Source organism: Cokeromyces recurvatus (assembly GCF_025118155.1).
Source record: "Cokeromyces recurvatus strain NRRL 2243 chromosome Unknown BX663scaffold_8, whole genome shotgun sequence".
NCBI classification, from domain to species: domain Eukaryota; kingdom Fungi; phylum Mucoromycota; class Mucoromycetes; order Mucorales; family Mucoraceae; genus Cokeromyces; species Cokeromyces recurvatus.
Genome location: NW_026251394.1, coordinates 398859 through 412821, shown reverse-complemented (window position 1 = coordinate 412821; position 13963 = coordinate 398859). Strand labels below are relative to the sequence as shown.

Here is a 13963-nt window from a genome sequence, read left to right as displayed (position 1 = left end):
ATCATAATAAAAAAATTGAATATTGAAACAAAAAAAGAAACCAACATTGATTTACCGAAACTATACTTAAGCCTGAATGTTTGATCTCTTCCTGACTCAGTATTTCGATTTATATCATATCGTTACTTTATCTGAATAATGTCTGCACCTACTAATAACAACAATAGAATGATTCCTGAAGTGTTGCCTTCTTCACAAGTTAATCTAACCAGAAGAGGCAATAGCAATCCCAGTATTGCTTCTATTGTCGCTAGAATGGACGATATGAATCGTCAAATTGAAGAGTTGAAGACTGCTTTGGCTGCTTCACAAGCTGAGGCATCTTCTCCTTACAAGAAACATTTCGAAAGAAATGCTCGTATTTCTGTAAGTTAAAAAAAACATTAATAATATTCTACGTATAAATATCAAAGATCGAAAATATATACTTACATAAATTATTATCTCTTTAATTAGGGCAAAATTCGTAGTTACTATGGAAATTACGTGGCTACCAAAGGCTTTAGCTGGGACTTTAAGACTTCTTTGATGAAAGGAGTTAATAATATCATTTATAATGATATTTTACAAGAGATAATTGACTCGGAAAAAGAAATAACGGGTAATCAGAATTTGGAAGTAGACAAGCAAATGGTTACCCACCATATTAGAAAACATTTTGAATATTTAAAAAGAAAATATATTGAAACTAATACTCTAAGTGAAGATGAAATGACTATAAAAAAGCATAAGAAAAAATTAGAACAAAGAAAGATTTTGGTAAATATCAATTAATAAGTTGATACCAGTAAAACTTACATACATACTTTTTTTTTGTTATTAATAATAGAAACTTGAACGTAGACGAAAAGTTCAAGGAGAAGTAAAAAGAAGAATTGCACGCCACTATATGGTGTCAGAGAAGGAGTGGGATACTCTTTTAAGTAAAGAGTACATGTCTGATGAAGAAGATGGCTTGACGATTGGTAGTGTAGTCGTATCAAGAAGAAGAAAGATCCCTTCTTGGAGAACAGACAAGGTAATCTAATCAATAATATTAATAAAAAAAAATGTAATTTGAAAAATAATATACTTATACTTTTTTTTAGATGACTCAATTTTATAATGAGCTCGATAGACAGTGTCAACCCAAGAAGGGAAAGATTACACCCAGAATTGATGAAATCGTCGATGTCCCTGTTGATATCAGTTTGCTTACACCACTTCCTAGCTGGTGTTATAAAATTAACGCATTGCAATATGAACAATAATAAAAAATATAAAAATAAAAAAAATTAATACAAATACTAATATGAATATGAATAAATATATTTTAATACCTTTGACTTTGTCCTGTTCCTTTATTTTTTTTATTGAATAAAATAAAGAAAAATGTTGATATATATCATAGATTTAAAAAATAAACTGGAAACCATTATGAAAGTATATTTTGTATTCTTTTTTTTTAATGATGAGTTGATGGAGATCAATAGTAATGTTAATTTTGTTAAAATGATTCAACATTGCAGTAATTAGAGAATAGATTCTCACTATTGGTACAATTAATATGGCTAATGTGGACTGGAATTCATTACTTCTCTAGAAATCCGTATTGTTCTGATTAAAAGACTGAAATTGAAGTTAGATTTTTTAAAATGTTTAAAAATGAGATGAATGAAATTGAATAAAATAAAAAAAAATCTTTGTCATTTTTTATTTAAAATGAGTAATCACTGACTTTTTTTTATGAATTTGATCTTAATTCTCTTTTTCTCTTTTTTTTTTTACATGTGTTGTAATCATGTTGACATAACATTACATAAATACAATTATAACAATTGAAAAAAATAACTAGATTTCCCTAATTAACAGTTACATTAGATTTATTTTTTTGACATGTGTTATTTTAATTAATTAACATCAATGTTCACATCAGCATAAATAAAATAATCATATATTTTGTTTATTTGTTGTCCAACTAAATACTTTAATTATTCTCCATTTCAGTTCATAATCTATATACATGTTTTTTTTTAATTTCTGCTGTTTTGTATAAAAAAAGAAGACTTTAAAATCTTATCGCTTTTTTTTTTTGACTGACGTCAGTAAAATAAGAATAATTTACATTTTAGTAAATATTTTCTTCCTGAATTAAATAACCGCCAATTTTAGCTGGCAACTTTAAAAAAAAATAAACAAAAAAATTGTTAAGTACTTTTCAAATTCAGATTAACCCTTCAAATTTCCATTTCCGTTAATCTGATTGGCTAAAGCCCCAAAATTTATAATATTTACAAGTGATGTTGCTCACAGCCAAAATAAAAAACATGAATATTTGCAGTAAACATGTACTTTTTTTACATATATTCAAAATAATTTAATATATAATGTATATTATGTTTTTTATTTGAACATTTTATAGTAAAAATTGATAAAAATATAAACTTTAAAATTTTACCAAAATTTTGCATATAACCTGTATCGTGGTAGGTCCCGGTTATTAAAAGTTTTTCCGGTGTGACTTAAAAAATTAAAGTTAAACTTCAATATGTACCTGCATTTAATTAATAACTCCGCGTCGTTGGTTAAGTGGTATAATCTTCGCCTGCCACGCGAAGGGCCGGGGTTCGATTCCCCGACGACGCATTCTCTTTTTGAAAAAATAATCGTTGAGTGGTGTTTGTAGTTTTTTTTTATTTTTATTATTTATTCTGTTATAATGTCAACAAAACTGATCAATTGGTTGTGTTGTAATAATAATAGCAACTGCTAAAGAAGGAAGGATATTACTACTTTAATTTATTTAATTTTTTCTCTAGATGATACAATAGTATAATATGTAAATGAAAGTAATATGTTATATAGTAAACTCATATTCTAATATGTAGCAAGATTATTTTTGTTGTTATTATTGTTATTGTTAATAATACTTAACAATGTCATATTAAACTAAAAAGAAAAAAAAAATACTTCAATAGTCTCAATATGCTTGTGGTAAATAATGAAAAATAGTTATTACCACTAAAAAAAAAAAAGAATATAGATATTATATGCATAATTGGAAGAAGGTAATAAATCTTCAAAATGTTTAAATACATTTGAACAGTGTATATTTCATTAATCAAGAGAGTACATTATAAAGTCGACTATAGAATAATAAGGCAAGAGCTTCTACTTTCCAAAAAGAAAAACTTAAATACAGTAAATTTTTTATAATAGTTGTTGTATTGTATTCATCATTCATGTGTAAATATGCGAATCGGACTTTGAATTATTTCCTATAATAATGATCTAAAGTTGACATTTATCTTTACTCTTTAATGAGGATGAAGTGTTTATTAGTGTTCATCATCTGTGATATGCCTCTATTCGTAATAATAATTATTTTTACACATTCTCCTTTATGAAACGCGTATTATCAAAATTATGCATGAAGTCACCACAAAATAAGCGTAGTTTATTAAAATTATATACACATTAAATAATGTTTATTGTTTATTATATATATATAAAAAAAAGGATATCAAAGTATATATTAAAAAAAAAAGATTAAATAAAGTTCTTTCTTTCTTTTTGTTTTGTTTTGCTGTACATACAAATTTGTTCATAATAAAAAGAGAGTAAAGTAAAATATAAATATAAAAGGAATAATTTGTGTAAAATAAGGGGCGAAATAAAAAAAAAATGTTTGTTTGTTTGTTTGTTTTTATAAATATATAAATATATGCATGCATCAATTTCTCTTCTTCTTTGATAAACAAATTAAATTGAGCTGTCGTTATTATTAAAGCTGTTTATTTGGATGAGGTGTACTTGGTGACAGCCTTAGTACCTTCAGAGACAGCATGCTTAGCAAGTTCACCAGGAAGGATAAGACGAACAGCGGTTTGGATTTCACGAGAAGAAATAGTAGAGCGCTTGTTGTAAGCAGCTAACTTGGAGGCTTCAGAAGCAATACGTTCAAAGATATCATTGACGAAAGAGTTCAAGATAGACATAGCCTTGTTAGAGATACCAGTATCAGGGTGAACTTGCTTCAAGACCTTATAAATATAAGAAGAGTAGGTTTCACGACGAGCCATCTTTCTCTTTTTGCCATCAGCAGACTTAACCTTGTTAGTAGGTGCTTTACCAGTAGCAGTTTCCTTAGGAGCCATTTTTAATTATTGTATATTATGCGTTAATTGATATAGAGAAAAAAAAAATTGAAAAGTGGGAGTTTTTTCAGCTTTCTTTTTATATGAAATTTTCATTTTGATTTAATAATAATTAAGCTGCGGATTTTAAAAACTATCAGACAATAGTTTAAAAAAAAAAAAAAAAAAAAAGTATACATGTAAAAAAAAAAAAAAAAATTTTTTTTCTACAACTGAAAAAAAAAAATCGCGCAGTTTAGGAAAAAATAACAAAACTACAACAATTAACTATATAACAAGTGATTTCCTTATTTGGATATGAAATCAAAAATAATGAATTTCTACTACTTTCTGTTAGACAACTACGTGACTTAACACGTAATATCACGTTAATTTGTAAAGCTCTATTCATATCTCGATTTTTATTTTTTTCAATTTTTTAAGCTGTTTTGTCTTTTCACTTGTTATAGCAGATTAACAAATAAGGAAATACGTTTTTTTTTATTAAAAAAAAAATTACAAGTTAGAAACAGTCACAGTTTTTTTTTTTCTGTGTTTTTTGCAGCAGCCAACAACTAATTTAGAATTTTATATAAATTAACCCACCTAAATCTCCTTTTTTTCCATTTTTTTTTTTAATTGATTAACAAATAAAACATCATAAAATAAATAATAAAAATGTCTGGTGGTAAATCTGGTGGAAAGTCTGCTTCTGGCTCAAAGTCTCAAACTCGTTCATCTAAGGCCGGTCTTCAATTCCCTGTTGGCCGTATTCATCGTCTTCTTCGTCGTGGTAACTACGCCCAACGTGTTGGTGCTGGTGCCCCTGTTTATCTTGCAGCCGTCCTTGAATATCTCGCTGCCGAAATTCTTGAATTAGCAGGTAATGCTGCTCGTGACAACAAGAAGTCTCGTATCATCCCTCGTCACTTACAATTAGCCATCCGTAACGATGAAGAATTAAATAAGCTTCTTGGTCATGTCACTATTGCTCAAGGTGGTGTTCTTCCTAACATTCATGCTTCTTTGTTACCTACCAAGACAAAGAAGGCTGGTGCTTCTCAAGACTTGTAAACAATACCTTTTTTTTTACCTATTTTCTCTTAAATATAATATTGTGTTACCATTCTTTTTTCTTTAATTATTATTTCTTTGTACATAAACATACTTAATATATTTTATATATATTCTTTTTTTATTTTATTAATAAATAAAAAAAAAGTCAATATATGATTTATTTATACATTTACAGAATCATCTTCCGAAATAAAACATGGTATTTGAATAATCTTATTTCTTTCAATGTTGAATTTCACATGCTTCTTCTTCTTCTTTATAGTAGTAGTAGTAGTAGTAGAAGCAGTAGGCGATAGTTTTGTTCCAGTTGTTATTGTCTTTGGAATAGTGCCATTAACCATCTGTCTTCGTATTTTTAACCTTACTTCTCTTGCCTCTCTTTCTTCCCTTACTTTCCATTGTTTTATTTGAGTTGCTCTTTTAGCTTGTCTTTTTCTTTTTTCTGTAATAGATAACGGTTTTGTCATCGGTACTTCCTCCTCTTCATCCATAGCTGCAGTCGTTGTTTTATGTTTATTTTTGTTCTTTAATATAACAACGGGTTTTTTTAATTTATAACGGTATTTTTTTGTAGGCGGTTTCTTATTTTCATCTTGTGATGATGAGGAGTGATCGGTTGTTGTTTTTTCTGATGCTGAGGTAGTAATGAGATTATCTATAGGGGTTGATTTCTTCAATAGAGGTAATGAAGAAGATTGAATAGGAGACACTGTTAGTAATTCCTTTCGTTTTAATGGTAATAGATTTCTTTCTTCATTCGTAATTATCATTAGAGAATAAAGACCTTTTACAGTGATGATGATAGTAGGAGGAAATAAAGTTGTAATGTGAAAAAAGGAAGAAGAGTGAAAAAGAAAGACTCTTTTTGTTGTTTCACTAATAAAAGATGGACTGTTATTTAAGGTTGTTGTTGTTGTTGTTGTTGTTGCTGTAGTATTATTATGATCATCATCATTTTCTATTTCAGCCAATATGGACATAAAATTAAGAAAAAAAACAAAATAAAATAAAAAATCAAAACGTTAATCGTTATCTTATAGATAAAAGGTTATAAAAATACAGTAGACACGTGAACCAATTATATTTTATGTATAGATTATATATAAAACTATAAATATTATATGTGTATTATATATTTGTTTATTATTGTATATTTACAGAAATAATAAAAAAAAGGGGATATATTGTATATAAATATTCAAATTGTAGTTGTATAAGTTGCAATTGATTTATCCACCGAAACCATAAAGGGTACGGCCTTGTCTCTTGAGAGCATAGACAACATCCAAGGAAGTAACAGTCTTTCTCTTGGCGTGTTCAGTATAAGTAACAGCATCACGAATGACGTTTTCAAGGAAGACCTTCAAGACACTACGGGTTTCTTCATAAATGAGACCAGAGATACGCTTAACACCACCACGACGGGCAAGACGACGAATAGCAGGTTTAGTAATACCTTGAATGTTATCACGAAGAATCTTTCTGTGACGCTTAGCACCTCCCTTTCCGAGACCTTTACCACCTTTACCACGACCAGTCATTTTTAAATTATTATAATTGAATGAAAATAAAAAAAAAACAAAAGAAAAATGATAATCATTGTATTTCAGGCTTTATATATTCATTTAATTAAATCACCGACGATAGCTAAAGTTCATATATTTTGTATACTTTTTTTTTTTCTTCAGATTTTTTTTTTTTCAAAATGCGAATTAATTTTTTTTTTCTAAAGTAAAAAAAAAAAAAAAAAATCTTAAGAACAAAAAAAAAAGTATACATTTAAAAAAATATATACATCTATTTTACACCTAACTTTTCTTCCCCCCTTTTTTTTTTACTTTTCCCTATAATCAAGTACTCTAATTTAAAAAGAAAAATATGCTGACGATTAAATACATACTGATTTGTTTATATGTGTATATGTATATATTTTTTTAAGGGTCTTATTACCGTCTTATTTATCTTGAAAGGAGAAGAAATTTTTTTTTTCATTTTTTTTCAAGTTTCGCAGCAACGCGCTACATTTTTTTTTCTTAAATAAAAAATGTATACATTTATTTTTTTTTTTTTTTTGTATAAAATAATTTTTTATTATTATTATTATCTCCAATTAAATATATTAGAAAAAAAAAAACATATATCAAATGAATTCCTAATAAAGAAATTTGATTTCTCTTGTGTGACTTTTGAAAAAAACGTTTATAAATAATTAAAAAAGCAAAATCATTTTTCTTTCGACAACCTTTTTTTCTTTCTTATACATAAATTTTTTTTAATAAAATATGGCTCGTACTAAGCAAACAGCTCGTAAATCAACTGGTGGTAAGGCCCCTCGTAAGCAATTAGCTACCAAGGCCGCTCGTAAGTCTGCCCCCTCTACTGGTGGTGTTAAGAAGCCTCACAGATACAGACCCGGTACTGTCGCTCTTCGTGAAATCCGTCGTTATCAAAAGTCTACTGAACTCTTGATTCGTAAGCTTCCTTTCCAGCGTCTTGTTCGTGAAATTGCTCAAGATTTCAAGACTGATTTGCGTTTCCAATCTTCTGCCATTGGTGCTCTTCAAGAAGCCTCTGAAGCCTATTTGGTTTCTCTCTTTGAAGATACTAACTTGGCTGCCATTCATGCTAAGCGTGTTACTATTCAACCTAAGGATATTCAATTAGCTCGTCGTCTTCGTGGTGAACGTTCTTAAAGAAAAAAAATATCCAATAATAATAATTATAATAATAATAACAACAATTAATATTATACATATTCTTTTAATTAATTACATTTTTTTTTCTTTATGTAATTCATATCCCCCCACACATACACACGAAAAAAAAAGAAAGAAAGCAATAAGTAAACTTTGTTGTGTATAATATATATTTATTATCTTTCTTTTTATTTGTACAGTTCCCTATTTTTATATAATAAATATTTATTATAATGCTTTTTTTTTTTCTTTTTTTCTTTTTTTTTTACAGCTTAATAAGGAGGTGGTATGTTATTTGAAAAAGCAGGTGGTCTAAATTGATTTTGTGATTGTTGATAAAATCCCGTTGCTTGTTGTCTGTTATTATTTCTAAATTGTTGTTGATAATTATGAGTGGGTGGATAAGGTGACTGTTGTTGTTGTTGGTTAAATCTTCCTCTTTTTCGATTGAATCCATCATCATGATTCATATGTTGTTGACGTTTAAATCCACTACGTTGTTGTTGTTGTTCTTCATGACTATCATATTTCCATTCAGGTCGATATTGTGCTTCGGGTTCTTCAATCACTGTTCTATCCCTTAAAGGTTGTCCTTGGAATCCACCTACAGGTGCTGTCACAAGATTACTCTTTTCTTCGGAACTTAATTCAGCTAAAGGAATAATCGATTCTCCTCTATCAAAGTTAAAATGCTTTTTAGGTCCAAATCCAAACGCCCAATTCACCTTCACAGGGACTCCCTCCACTACAAGTCCCTCTGAATCAAATTTAGCTGCCTTTGTAGAGGCTCTTGTTGTAAACTTTAAAAATGCATTGTGTCTTCCTTTAATCTTTTTAGCTACAATCACACTTGCTAGTTGACCATATTTTGAAAATAAACGAGAGACATCTTCTTCTTCATAATGATCAGGAATAGGTCCCACAAACAAAGTGCGTGTAAGAACTATGAGAAAATAGATATGAATATGAAAATGAATATCAATATGAATATACTTTGAATGACTACATTTATTACCTTTAATACATCCTGGTGGTAAATTTGAATCAATAAATGGTTCTGTACCCGTCAAGGAATAATTTGTAAAAGGCGGTTGTGGTTGATGAAAAGTCATATTCATTAAACGAGGATCTTGAATTGCACCATGTTGAGGCCATTGATCTTGATAACTAGTTGTTGACTTTTCTACATTACCCCATCTTGATCTTCTTTCTCCTGGTCGAGTTGCAGGAATAGAAGGTCCTTGTGGAGGGGGCCAATTCTTGACATTTCTTGATGGAGATGATGCTTGTTCTTGCATGCGTGGATCATTCATACCTACTCGTGGATCTGTTATTGTAGGTACTGATAAAGGGGGTGTAGGTGAGTCAGATGTAGTTGTTGAAGGAGTAGAAACAAGCCCATCTAATAACTTGGCAAGAGCAGGTGGTAGTATCTTTTCTTCTTGTTGTTGTTGTTGTTGTAGTGGTGGTGGTGGTGGTGGTAGTGCTGCTGCTGTTGTTACTGCTGTTGCTGGTGGTGGTGGTGGTGGCACAGGTGAATTTAGACCAGGAATATTAAGATTTGCTAAACTTCCATTTCCAATATTACTGAGAGTGGCTAAAAGTTTTGCTGCATCTACAGGTGGTGATACTGTATCTATTTTTATTTTTATTTTTATTTTTGTTTTTTTTTTAAAAAAGAAAGCAATGTTAATGAATTGAATTTTATTATGTATATAATAAGAACCTTTATCTAAACTATCACTCTTGCTACTACTTGTCAGAAAAGAATGCTTCACATGTTGAACCAAATCTTTGGAATAAATGCTTCCCTGCTCCCAGAAATCCAGTGTCTTTTTGACTTTATCCTATATATTTTATTTTCCATACAATATACAAAAAAGAAAAGAAAAAAAAAATAAGATAAAACTGAACATTTTCAAACATATTTTGAGGAGAGAGAGAGAGAGAAGGAGGGGGGGGGAAGGAGAGTTGTATAAATCGATTTTAATTATGATAAAAATATAAGAAAAACATGAGATATACATATATCTCTTTATTTGTTGTTACTGTTGTCATCATTTCCCTTTATTTTCTATGCTTTCTTCTACTATTGACTTTTTTTTTTCCCTCTTACATTATATCATCCTTGTTTATAAGGAAGAAAGGCTTGTAGATATCTTGACAAACAAAAACAAAAATGAAGAAGAAGAGAACCACAAAGAAATCTAGAATTAAAGAGAAAGTAAAAGAAAGAAGAGAAAGAGGAACAGAGAGCGATATAGACACAGAGACTAACACCTTCAAGTATAGGCTTAAGTTATAGCTATGCTTGTCAAATGACAGTATAACTCATATAAGAAAAAGAGAACTAGATAATTAAAGAAAATGAATTTCACACATGTATTATTCTATTTGTTTACCAGTTCTTAAATCTGACATAAAAGAAGAAAGCTATTTGCTTATCCTATTTTCTCAAACAATCTCTCTTTTTCCTTTTTTTCATTTTCCTTTTACTTTCTTCATTTAATTCCAGTTTCTAGTACCACCAGTCATTCATCAAACCAACCAAGTGAGAAAGAAAAAAAAAAGCATATCCAGAATAAAGGGAAAATAAAAAGGATAAAAATGGGTGTAAAAGAGATAAAATGTAGTTTATACATGTATATATTTATATAAAGGAAGGGAAAATAAAAAAAAAGGGGGAGGGTCTCACCTTATCCTTTTCTGAACATGGCTCAAAACAGCCATTCAAAGAATCATTCTTCAACACAATAGCAAATCTCTTCAAAAAAACATCCAGTTCATGTGGACCGTAATTATTATTTTCTTCTCTTTTCCTTTGTTGTTTATGTACAGAACGAGAAATAGCATCAATCACATACAAACCTGCTAAACGATATTCTGGAGATGAAGTTTCTATAAACCTTGTGATGCATTGTATAATATAATTATGATGCTATAAAACAAAAAATAAAAAAAAAGTTAATAATTCCTACTATATGTTTTTCCTAAGAAAATAAAAATAAAGAAATAATTACCTGAGGATGAGAAATTGCTAATGTTTGAAGTGAAGTGATTTTTGAAGCTGAAACAGGAAGTTTTCCGTCCAATATTGACTTGAGTTCTTTATCAAAAATAGTTCTATCCCAACTATCTGTCATTATATATGTATGTTGAGAGTAAAAGAAGAAAGAAAAGTAGATAAATTGTAAGGAAAAAGTCTTTTTGGAATTACTAAAAAAAAAAAAATCTTAAGAAAAAACTTTTTATTTGTCTTCTTTTATTGGTCAAAGTTGATTACGTCACAAGTAATGCTTATACCCTCATACAATTTATGTTATTGTTATGATGATAGTAATTCCTAAAAGACAATATAAGTTTATATTTCACAGTATTTTTTAATATAGCAAGAAACGTTTCTTATTTATTAGTATTATTACTAATAATTTAAAGGAGCGTATAGGGTATTCTTTTGTCTAAGTACACTTTATTTTATTTTATTTTTTTTGCAAGACGGGATTTCAAACACTAAAGTTGAAGGGACCCCTCCTCCGCAATCATTATCAACTGCCTTCCCTCTCTTTACAATACCGGTCTTATAATACAATTAAAATGCAAGCATTTCGATCCTTATTAAAATCAACATGGAAACCATTAACTCAAACCCATCTATGGACTACACGCACTTCTACAACACACCAAAGTCCCATTCTTAGTCAATTGACGAATTTTACATTTACAACACCTATACAAAAGGCGAACATGGCAACGTTAAATCAAGTGATGAAAAAGTGTCGTAAATCGAAAACAAAACAGAGTAAGGCACCTGCACTTGAAGAATGCTATCAACGTAAAGGTGTCTGTAATAAAGTCTATACAACTAAACCCAAGAAGCCTAATTCAGCAGTGAGAAAGGTAGCAAGAGTCAAGTTAACCAATGGAAAAGTAGTGACAGCATATATTCCTGGTGAAGGTCATAATTTACAAGAACATTCGGTTGTTTTAGTACGTGGTGGTCGTGTACCTGATCTTCCAGGTGTTCGATATCATCTTGTTCGTGGTGCTTTGGATCTTCAAGGTGTAGCTACTAGAACAACAAGTCGATCAAAATACGGAAGTAAGTGTATTTGTATTAAATAAATACTAACAGGATACTTATTTCTAATCTCTATAATAGCCAAAAAGCCCACAAAGAATTAAAACTTTGAATACTTGAGATTAATATATTTATTTATACATACATACATATATATATATATATATATATATATATATTAGAGAGAGAGTGTGTGTGTCTAAAAGGAAATAAAAGGAGTTCTTATATCAATGTAATTATTCTTTATACTTGGTAAAAAAAAAGCAAGATGATATCTCAGTTTTCACTTGTAAAAGCATGTTTCTTAACACAAAGAGTTAGTAGCAGTAGTAGTAATAAACAACAATGATAGCTTTTTATTATAAATAATAGTGTTTGTAGTAATATAAACAAGCATTTATTATTCTACACATAATAATAGGATAGTAATAATAAAAAGATATTTCCCTTCTTCTTTATCATCAAGAGGTGGTATTTATTTATTTTTTTCCCTTAAAATTCAATATCATCCTGAGCAAACATACCGCCTAGAGCGATTTTTTCTCCTGTATTAAAGGCAGGCATACCCAAGTAAGGACATGTTGAACACCTAAAAGCGTCGCCTAAAGCGCAACTACCACATCCGCCTGTCTTCTTTGGTGTAGGATCAACTTCAACTACTTCATCTTCAAAATCATCCATTAAATCGAGAGATACAACGTTATCTTGTTGTTCCATTGATCCTTCTTCTTCTTCTGCTCTACCACAAGTACAATTTTTACATGCTTTCCTCTTCCCATCTGTCAACTCACAGTCATCAGGTCCTATTTTACAGCCATTTTAATTCAAAAATCTGTATTTATTTATCCGTTTACTTACTCGTTAAAGATTCTTTACTCGGCTTCACTTTATCGCTTTCATCTAATAATGCATCTTCATCTTCTAGATCATCTGTCGACACATTTGCCCATACTGCTCTTTTGTTATTATTCTTATTTTTACCAAAATTTAATGATATCTTTTGTCCAATTTCATATGTAGGCTTCTTTGCTTCAATATGGGCTATACCAAATTTACCACTTAATCGACTCACCCCTTGTTCAATTCTAGTTGTACCCCATAAAGAGAAATAAGCAGCCAATGTTGCATCGTTAACAGGAGTTACATCCTTTACTGTCACATCTACAAAACCGGCTAGTTTTAATAAAGATTGTAAATCAGAAGACCTGCGTGTAATAGGACATACTGTATTTGCTAAATCAACCAATAAAACAACTTCTTCCAAGACCAATCGACCACCTGCAGTTAAAGTATTTAAATAACGAGAAAATATACTAGATGTGTGGATGGAGACAGAAGGGGGAAAGAGATTTGAATAAATTACATTGAAGCTTGATTTATTTAATGGTGCTAATAATAATAAATATTAGATCAGACAGAGGAACCTGGGGGGGTCTCTATTTCACTTTTATTTTTTTTTCCTTCTTTACCTTCAGCAACTCTATCAAATACTTCAAAAGCAGTTTGTCCCTCAATCCCCACTTGTTGTTGAGCAGAAGATTTCACTTTAATAAAAGTTGATTGATCAACTGTGGCAGGCGCTACAAACAACACATTTTCTCCTTTAGAAAGTGAATCAAAGCTCATTATAACAATGTAAATATATAAAAGATTAAAAACAAAAAAAAAAAAACTAAAGAAAAAAAAACATTGAACATAATAACTTTCTGAATTTTTTTGATTGGATAAATTCTGTCAAATACTACTATTCGCTATCATATAGAATAATACTGTTTCTAGACGAATTATAAGTCTTTTTTTTTTTTTTTTTTTCAACCTAGTAAAATTGAATCTCAGACAGCAGAAAAATATGAAACATCTTTATGATTTTTATTCTATTGTTGTTAGGAACGATCATACTGAAACATACTTGTGTAATATATGCATTTTTACAATTAAAGATATGATATAGCATAATTACTTTCTATCCTTCAGAGACAAAATTACAGATATAAATA

At 29.4% G+C, this 13963-nt stretch overlaps 9 protein-coding genes and 1 non-coding gene across 10 annotated transcripts; 6 read left to right on the top strand and 4 right to left on the bottom strand.

The window, feature by feature from the left end:
• Window positions 1-138: 138 nt before the first annotated feature.
• Window positions 139-1250, top strand: BX663DRAFT_485124 (uncharacterized protein; the record flags this gene model as incomplete). Its single annotated transcript, XM_051524588.1, has 4 exons — window positions 139-366; window positions 457-759; window positions 830-1018; window positions 1089-1250. The coding sequence occupies 4 exons, from the start codon at window positions 139-141 to the stop codon at window positions 1248-1250; spliced, it is 882 nt and encodes a 293-aa protein (XP_051384282.1).
• A 1304-nt stretch (window positions 1251-2554) lies between these two features.
• On the top strand, window positions 2555-2625 carry BX663DRAFT_t63. The gene has a single exon. It is a non-coding gene; the product is annotated as a tRNA-Gly (tRNA).
• An 810-nt stretch (window positions 2626-3435) lies between these two features.
• On the bottom strand, window positions 3436-4165 carry BX663DRAFT_504605 (Hist1h2bj protein). The gene has a single exon (XM_051526944.1). It carries the CDS (start codon window positions 4134-4136, stop codon window positions 3774-3776), a length of 363 nt encoding a protein of 120 aa, XP_051384281.1. The 5' UTR covers window positions 4137-4165; the 3' UTR covers window positions 3436-3773.
• A 615-nt stretch (window positions 4166-4780) lies between these two features.
• BX663DRAFT_504604 (histone H2A) lies at window positions 4781-5547 on the top strand. The gene has a single exon (XM_051526943.1). It carries the CDS (start codon window positions 4794-4796, stop codon window positions 5187-5189), a length of 396 nt encoding a protein of 131 aa, XP_051384280.1. The 5' UTR covers window positions 4781-4793; the 3' UTR covers window positions 5190-5547.
• Window positions 5395-5765, top strand: BX663DRAFT_504603 (uncharacterized protein). The gene has a single exon (XM_051526942.1). The coding sequence runs from the start codon at window positions 5418-5420 to the stop codon at window positions 5601-5603; it is 186 nt and encodes a 61-aa protein (XP_051384279.1). The 5' UTR covers window positions 5395-5417; the 3' UTR covers window positions 5604-5765.
• Window positions 5766-6086: 321 nt separating this feature from the next.
• Window positions 6087-6737, bottom strand: BX663DRAFT_504600 (histone-fold-containing protein). Its single transcript, XM_051526941.1, has one exon. The coding sequence runs from the start codon at window positions 6731-6733 to the stop codon at window positions 6422-6424; it is 312 nt and encodes a 103-aa protein (XP_051384278.1). The 5' UTR covers window positions 6734-6737; the 3' UTR covers window positions 6087-6421.
• Window positions 6738-7474: 737 nt separating this feature from the next.
• BX663DRAFT_432231 (histone H3) lies at window positions 7475-7885 on the top strand (the record flags this gene model as incomplete). The annotated part of the gene is made up of 1 exon (XM_051522913.1): window positions 7475-7885. The coding sequence occupies one exon, from the start codon at window positions 7475-7477 to the stop codon at window positions 7883-7885; it is 411 nt and encodes a 136-aa protein (XP_051384277.1).
• A 211-nt stretch (window positions 7886-8096) lies between these two features.
• Window positions 8097-11089, bottom strand: BX663DRAFT_504598 (uncharacterized protein). Its single transcript, XM_051526940.1, has 5 exons — window positions 10909-11089; window positions 10584-10826; window positions 9615-9735; window positions 8904-9524; window positions 8097-8831 (listed from the first exon to the last, which is right to left on the bottom strand). The coding sequence occupies exons 1-5, from the start codon at window positions 11029-11031 to the stop codon at window positions 8161-8163; spliced, it is 1779 nt and encodes a 592-aa protein (XP_051384276.1). The 5' UTR covers window positions 11032-11089; the 3' UTR covers window positions 8097-8160.
• A 155-nt stretch (window positions 11090-11244) lies between these two features.
• BX663DRAFT_504595 (ribosomal protein S12/S23-domain-containing protein) lies at window positions 11245-12106 on the top strand. Its single transcript, XM_051526939.1, has 2 exons — window positions 11245-11987; window positions 12048-12106. The coding sequence occupies exons 1-2, from the start codon at window positions 11483-11485 to the stop codon at window positions 12068-12070; spliced, it is 528 nt and encodes a 175-aa protein (XP_051384275.1). The 5' UTR covers window positions 11245-11482; the 3' UTR covers window positions 12071-12106.
• A 185-nt stretch (window positions 12107-12291) lies between these two features.
• On the bottom strand, window positions 12292-13634 carry BX663DRAFT_504591 (cytokine-induced anti-apoptosis inhibitor 1, Fe-S biogenesis-domain-containing protein). The gene is made up of 3 exons (XM_051526938.1): window positions 13436-13634; window positions 12825-13355; window positions 12292-12769 (listed from the first exon to the last, which is right to left on the bottom strand). Exons 1-3 carry the CDS (start codon window positions 13590-13592, stop codon window positions 12459-12461), a joined length of 999 nt encoding a protein of 332 aa, XP_051384274.1. The 5' UTR covers window positions 13593-13634; the 3' UTR covers window positions 12292-12458.
• Between the last annotated feature and the right edge of the window lie 329 nt (window positions 13635-13963).

What these genes read in the sequence shown, in the direction of transcription:
- BX663DRAFT_504605 (XM_051526944.1), bottom strand. Translation starts at nt 4,136, where the DNA reads ATGGCTCCTAAGGAAACTGCTACTGGTAAAGCACCTACTAACAAGGTT.
- BX663DRAFT_504600 (XM_051526941.1), bottom strand. Translation starts at nt 6,733, where the DNA reads ATGACTGGTCGTGGTAAAGGTGGTAAAGGTCTCGGAAAGGGAGGTGCT.
- BX663DRAFT_504595 (XM_051526939.1), top strand. Translation starts at nt 11,483, where the DNA reads ATGCAAGCATTTCGATCCTTATTAAAATCAACATGGAAACCATTAACT. An exon ending in AAGTCGATCAAAATACGGAA is followed by an intron (nt 11,988 to 12,047) that starts GTAAGTGTATTT and finishes TCTCTATAATAG; the next exon opens with CCAAAAAGCCCACAAAGAAT.
- BX663DRAFT_504598 (XM_051526940.1), bottom strand. Translation starts at nt 11,031, where the DNA reads ATGACAGATAGTTGGGATAGAACTATTTTTGATAAAGAACTCAAGTCA. An exon ending in TAGCAATTTCTCATCCTCAG is followed by an intron (nt 10,827 to 10,908) that starts GTAATTATTTCT and finishes TTTGTTTTATAG; the next exon opens with CATCATAATTATATTATACA. An exon ending in ACCACCAGGATGTATTAAAG is followed by an intron (nt 8,832 to 8,903) that starts GTAATAAATGTA and finishes ATTTTCTCATAG; the next exon opens with TTCTTACACGCACTTTGTTT.
- BX663DRAFT_504591 (XM_051526938.1), bottom strand. Translation starts at nt 13,592, where the DNA reads ATGAGCTTTGATTCACTTTCTAAAGGAGAAAATGTGTTGTTTGTAGCG. An exon ending in ATTTGATAGAGTTGCTGAAG is followed by an intron (nt 13,356 to 13,435) that starts GTAAAGAAGGAA and finishes TATTATTATTAG; the next exon opens with CACCATTAAATAAATCAAGC. An exon ending in GAGTAAAGAATCTTTAACGA is followed by an intron (nt 12,770 to 12,824) that starts GTAAGTAAACGG and finishes GCTGTAAAATAG; the next exon opens with GACCTGATGACTGTGAGTTG.
- BX663DRAFT_504603 (XM_051526942.1), top strand. Translation starts at nt 5,418, where the DNA reads ATGTTGAATTTCACATGCTTCTTCTTCTTCTTTATAGTAGTAGTAGTA.
- BX663DRAFT_504604 (XM_051526943.1), top strand. Translation starts at nt 4,794, where the DNA reads ATGTCTGGTGGTAAATCTGGTGGAAAGTCTGCTTCTGGCTCAAAGTCT.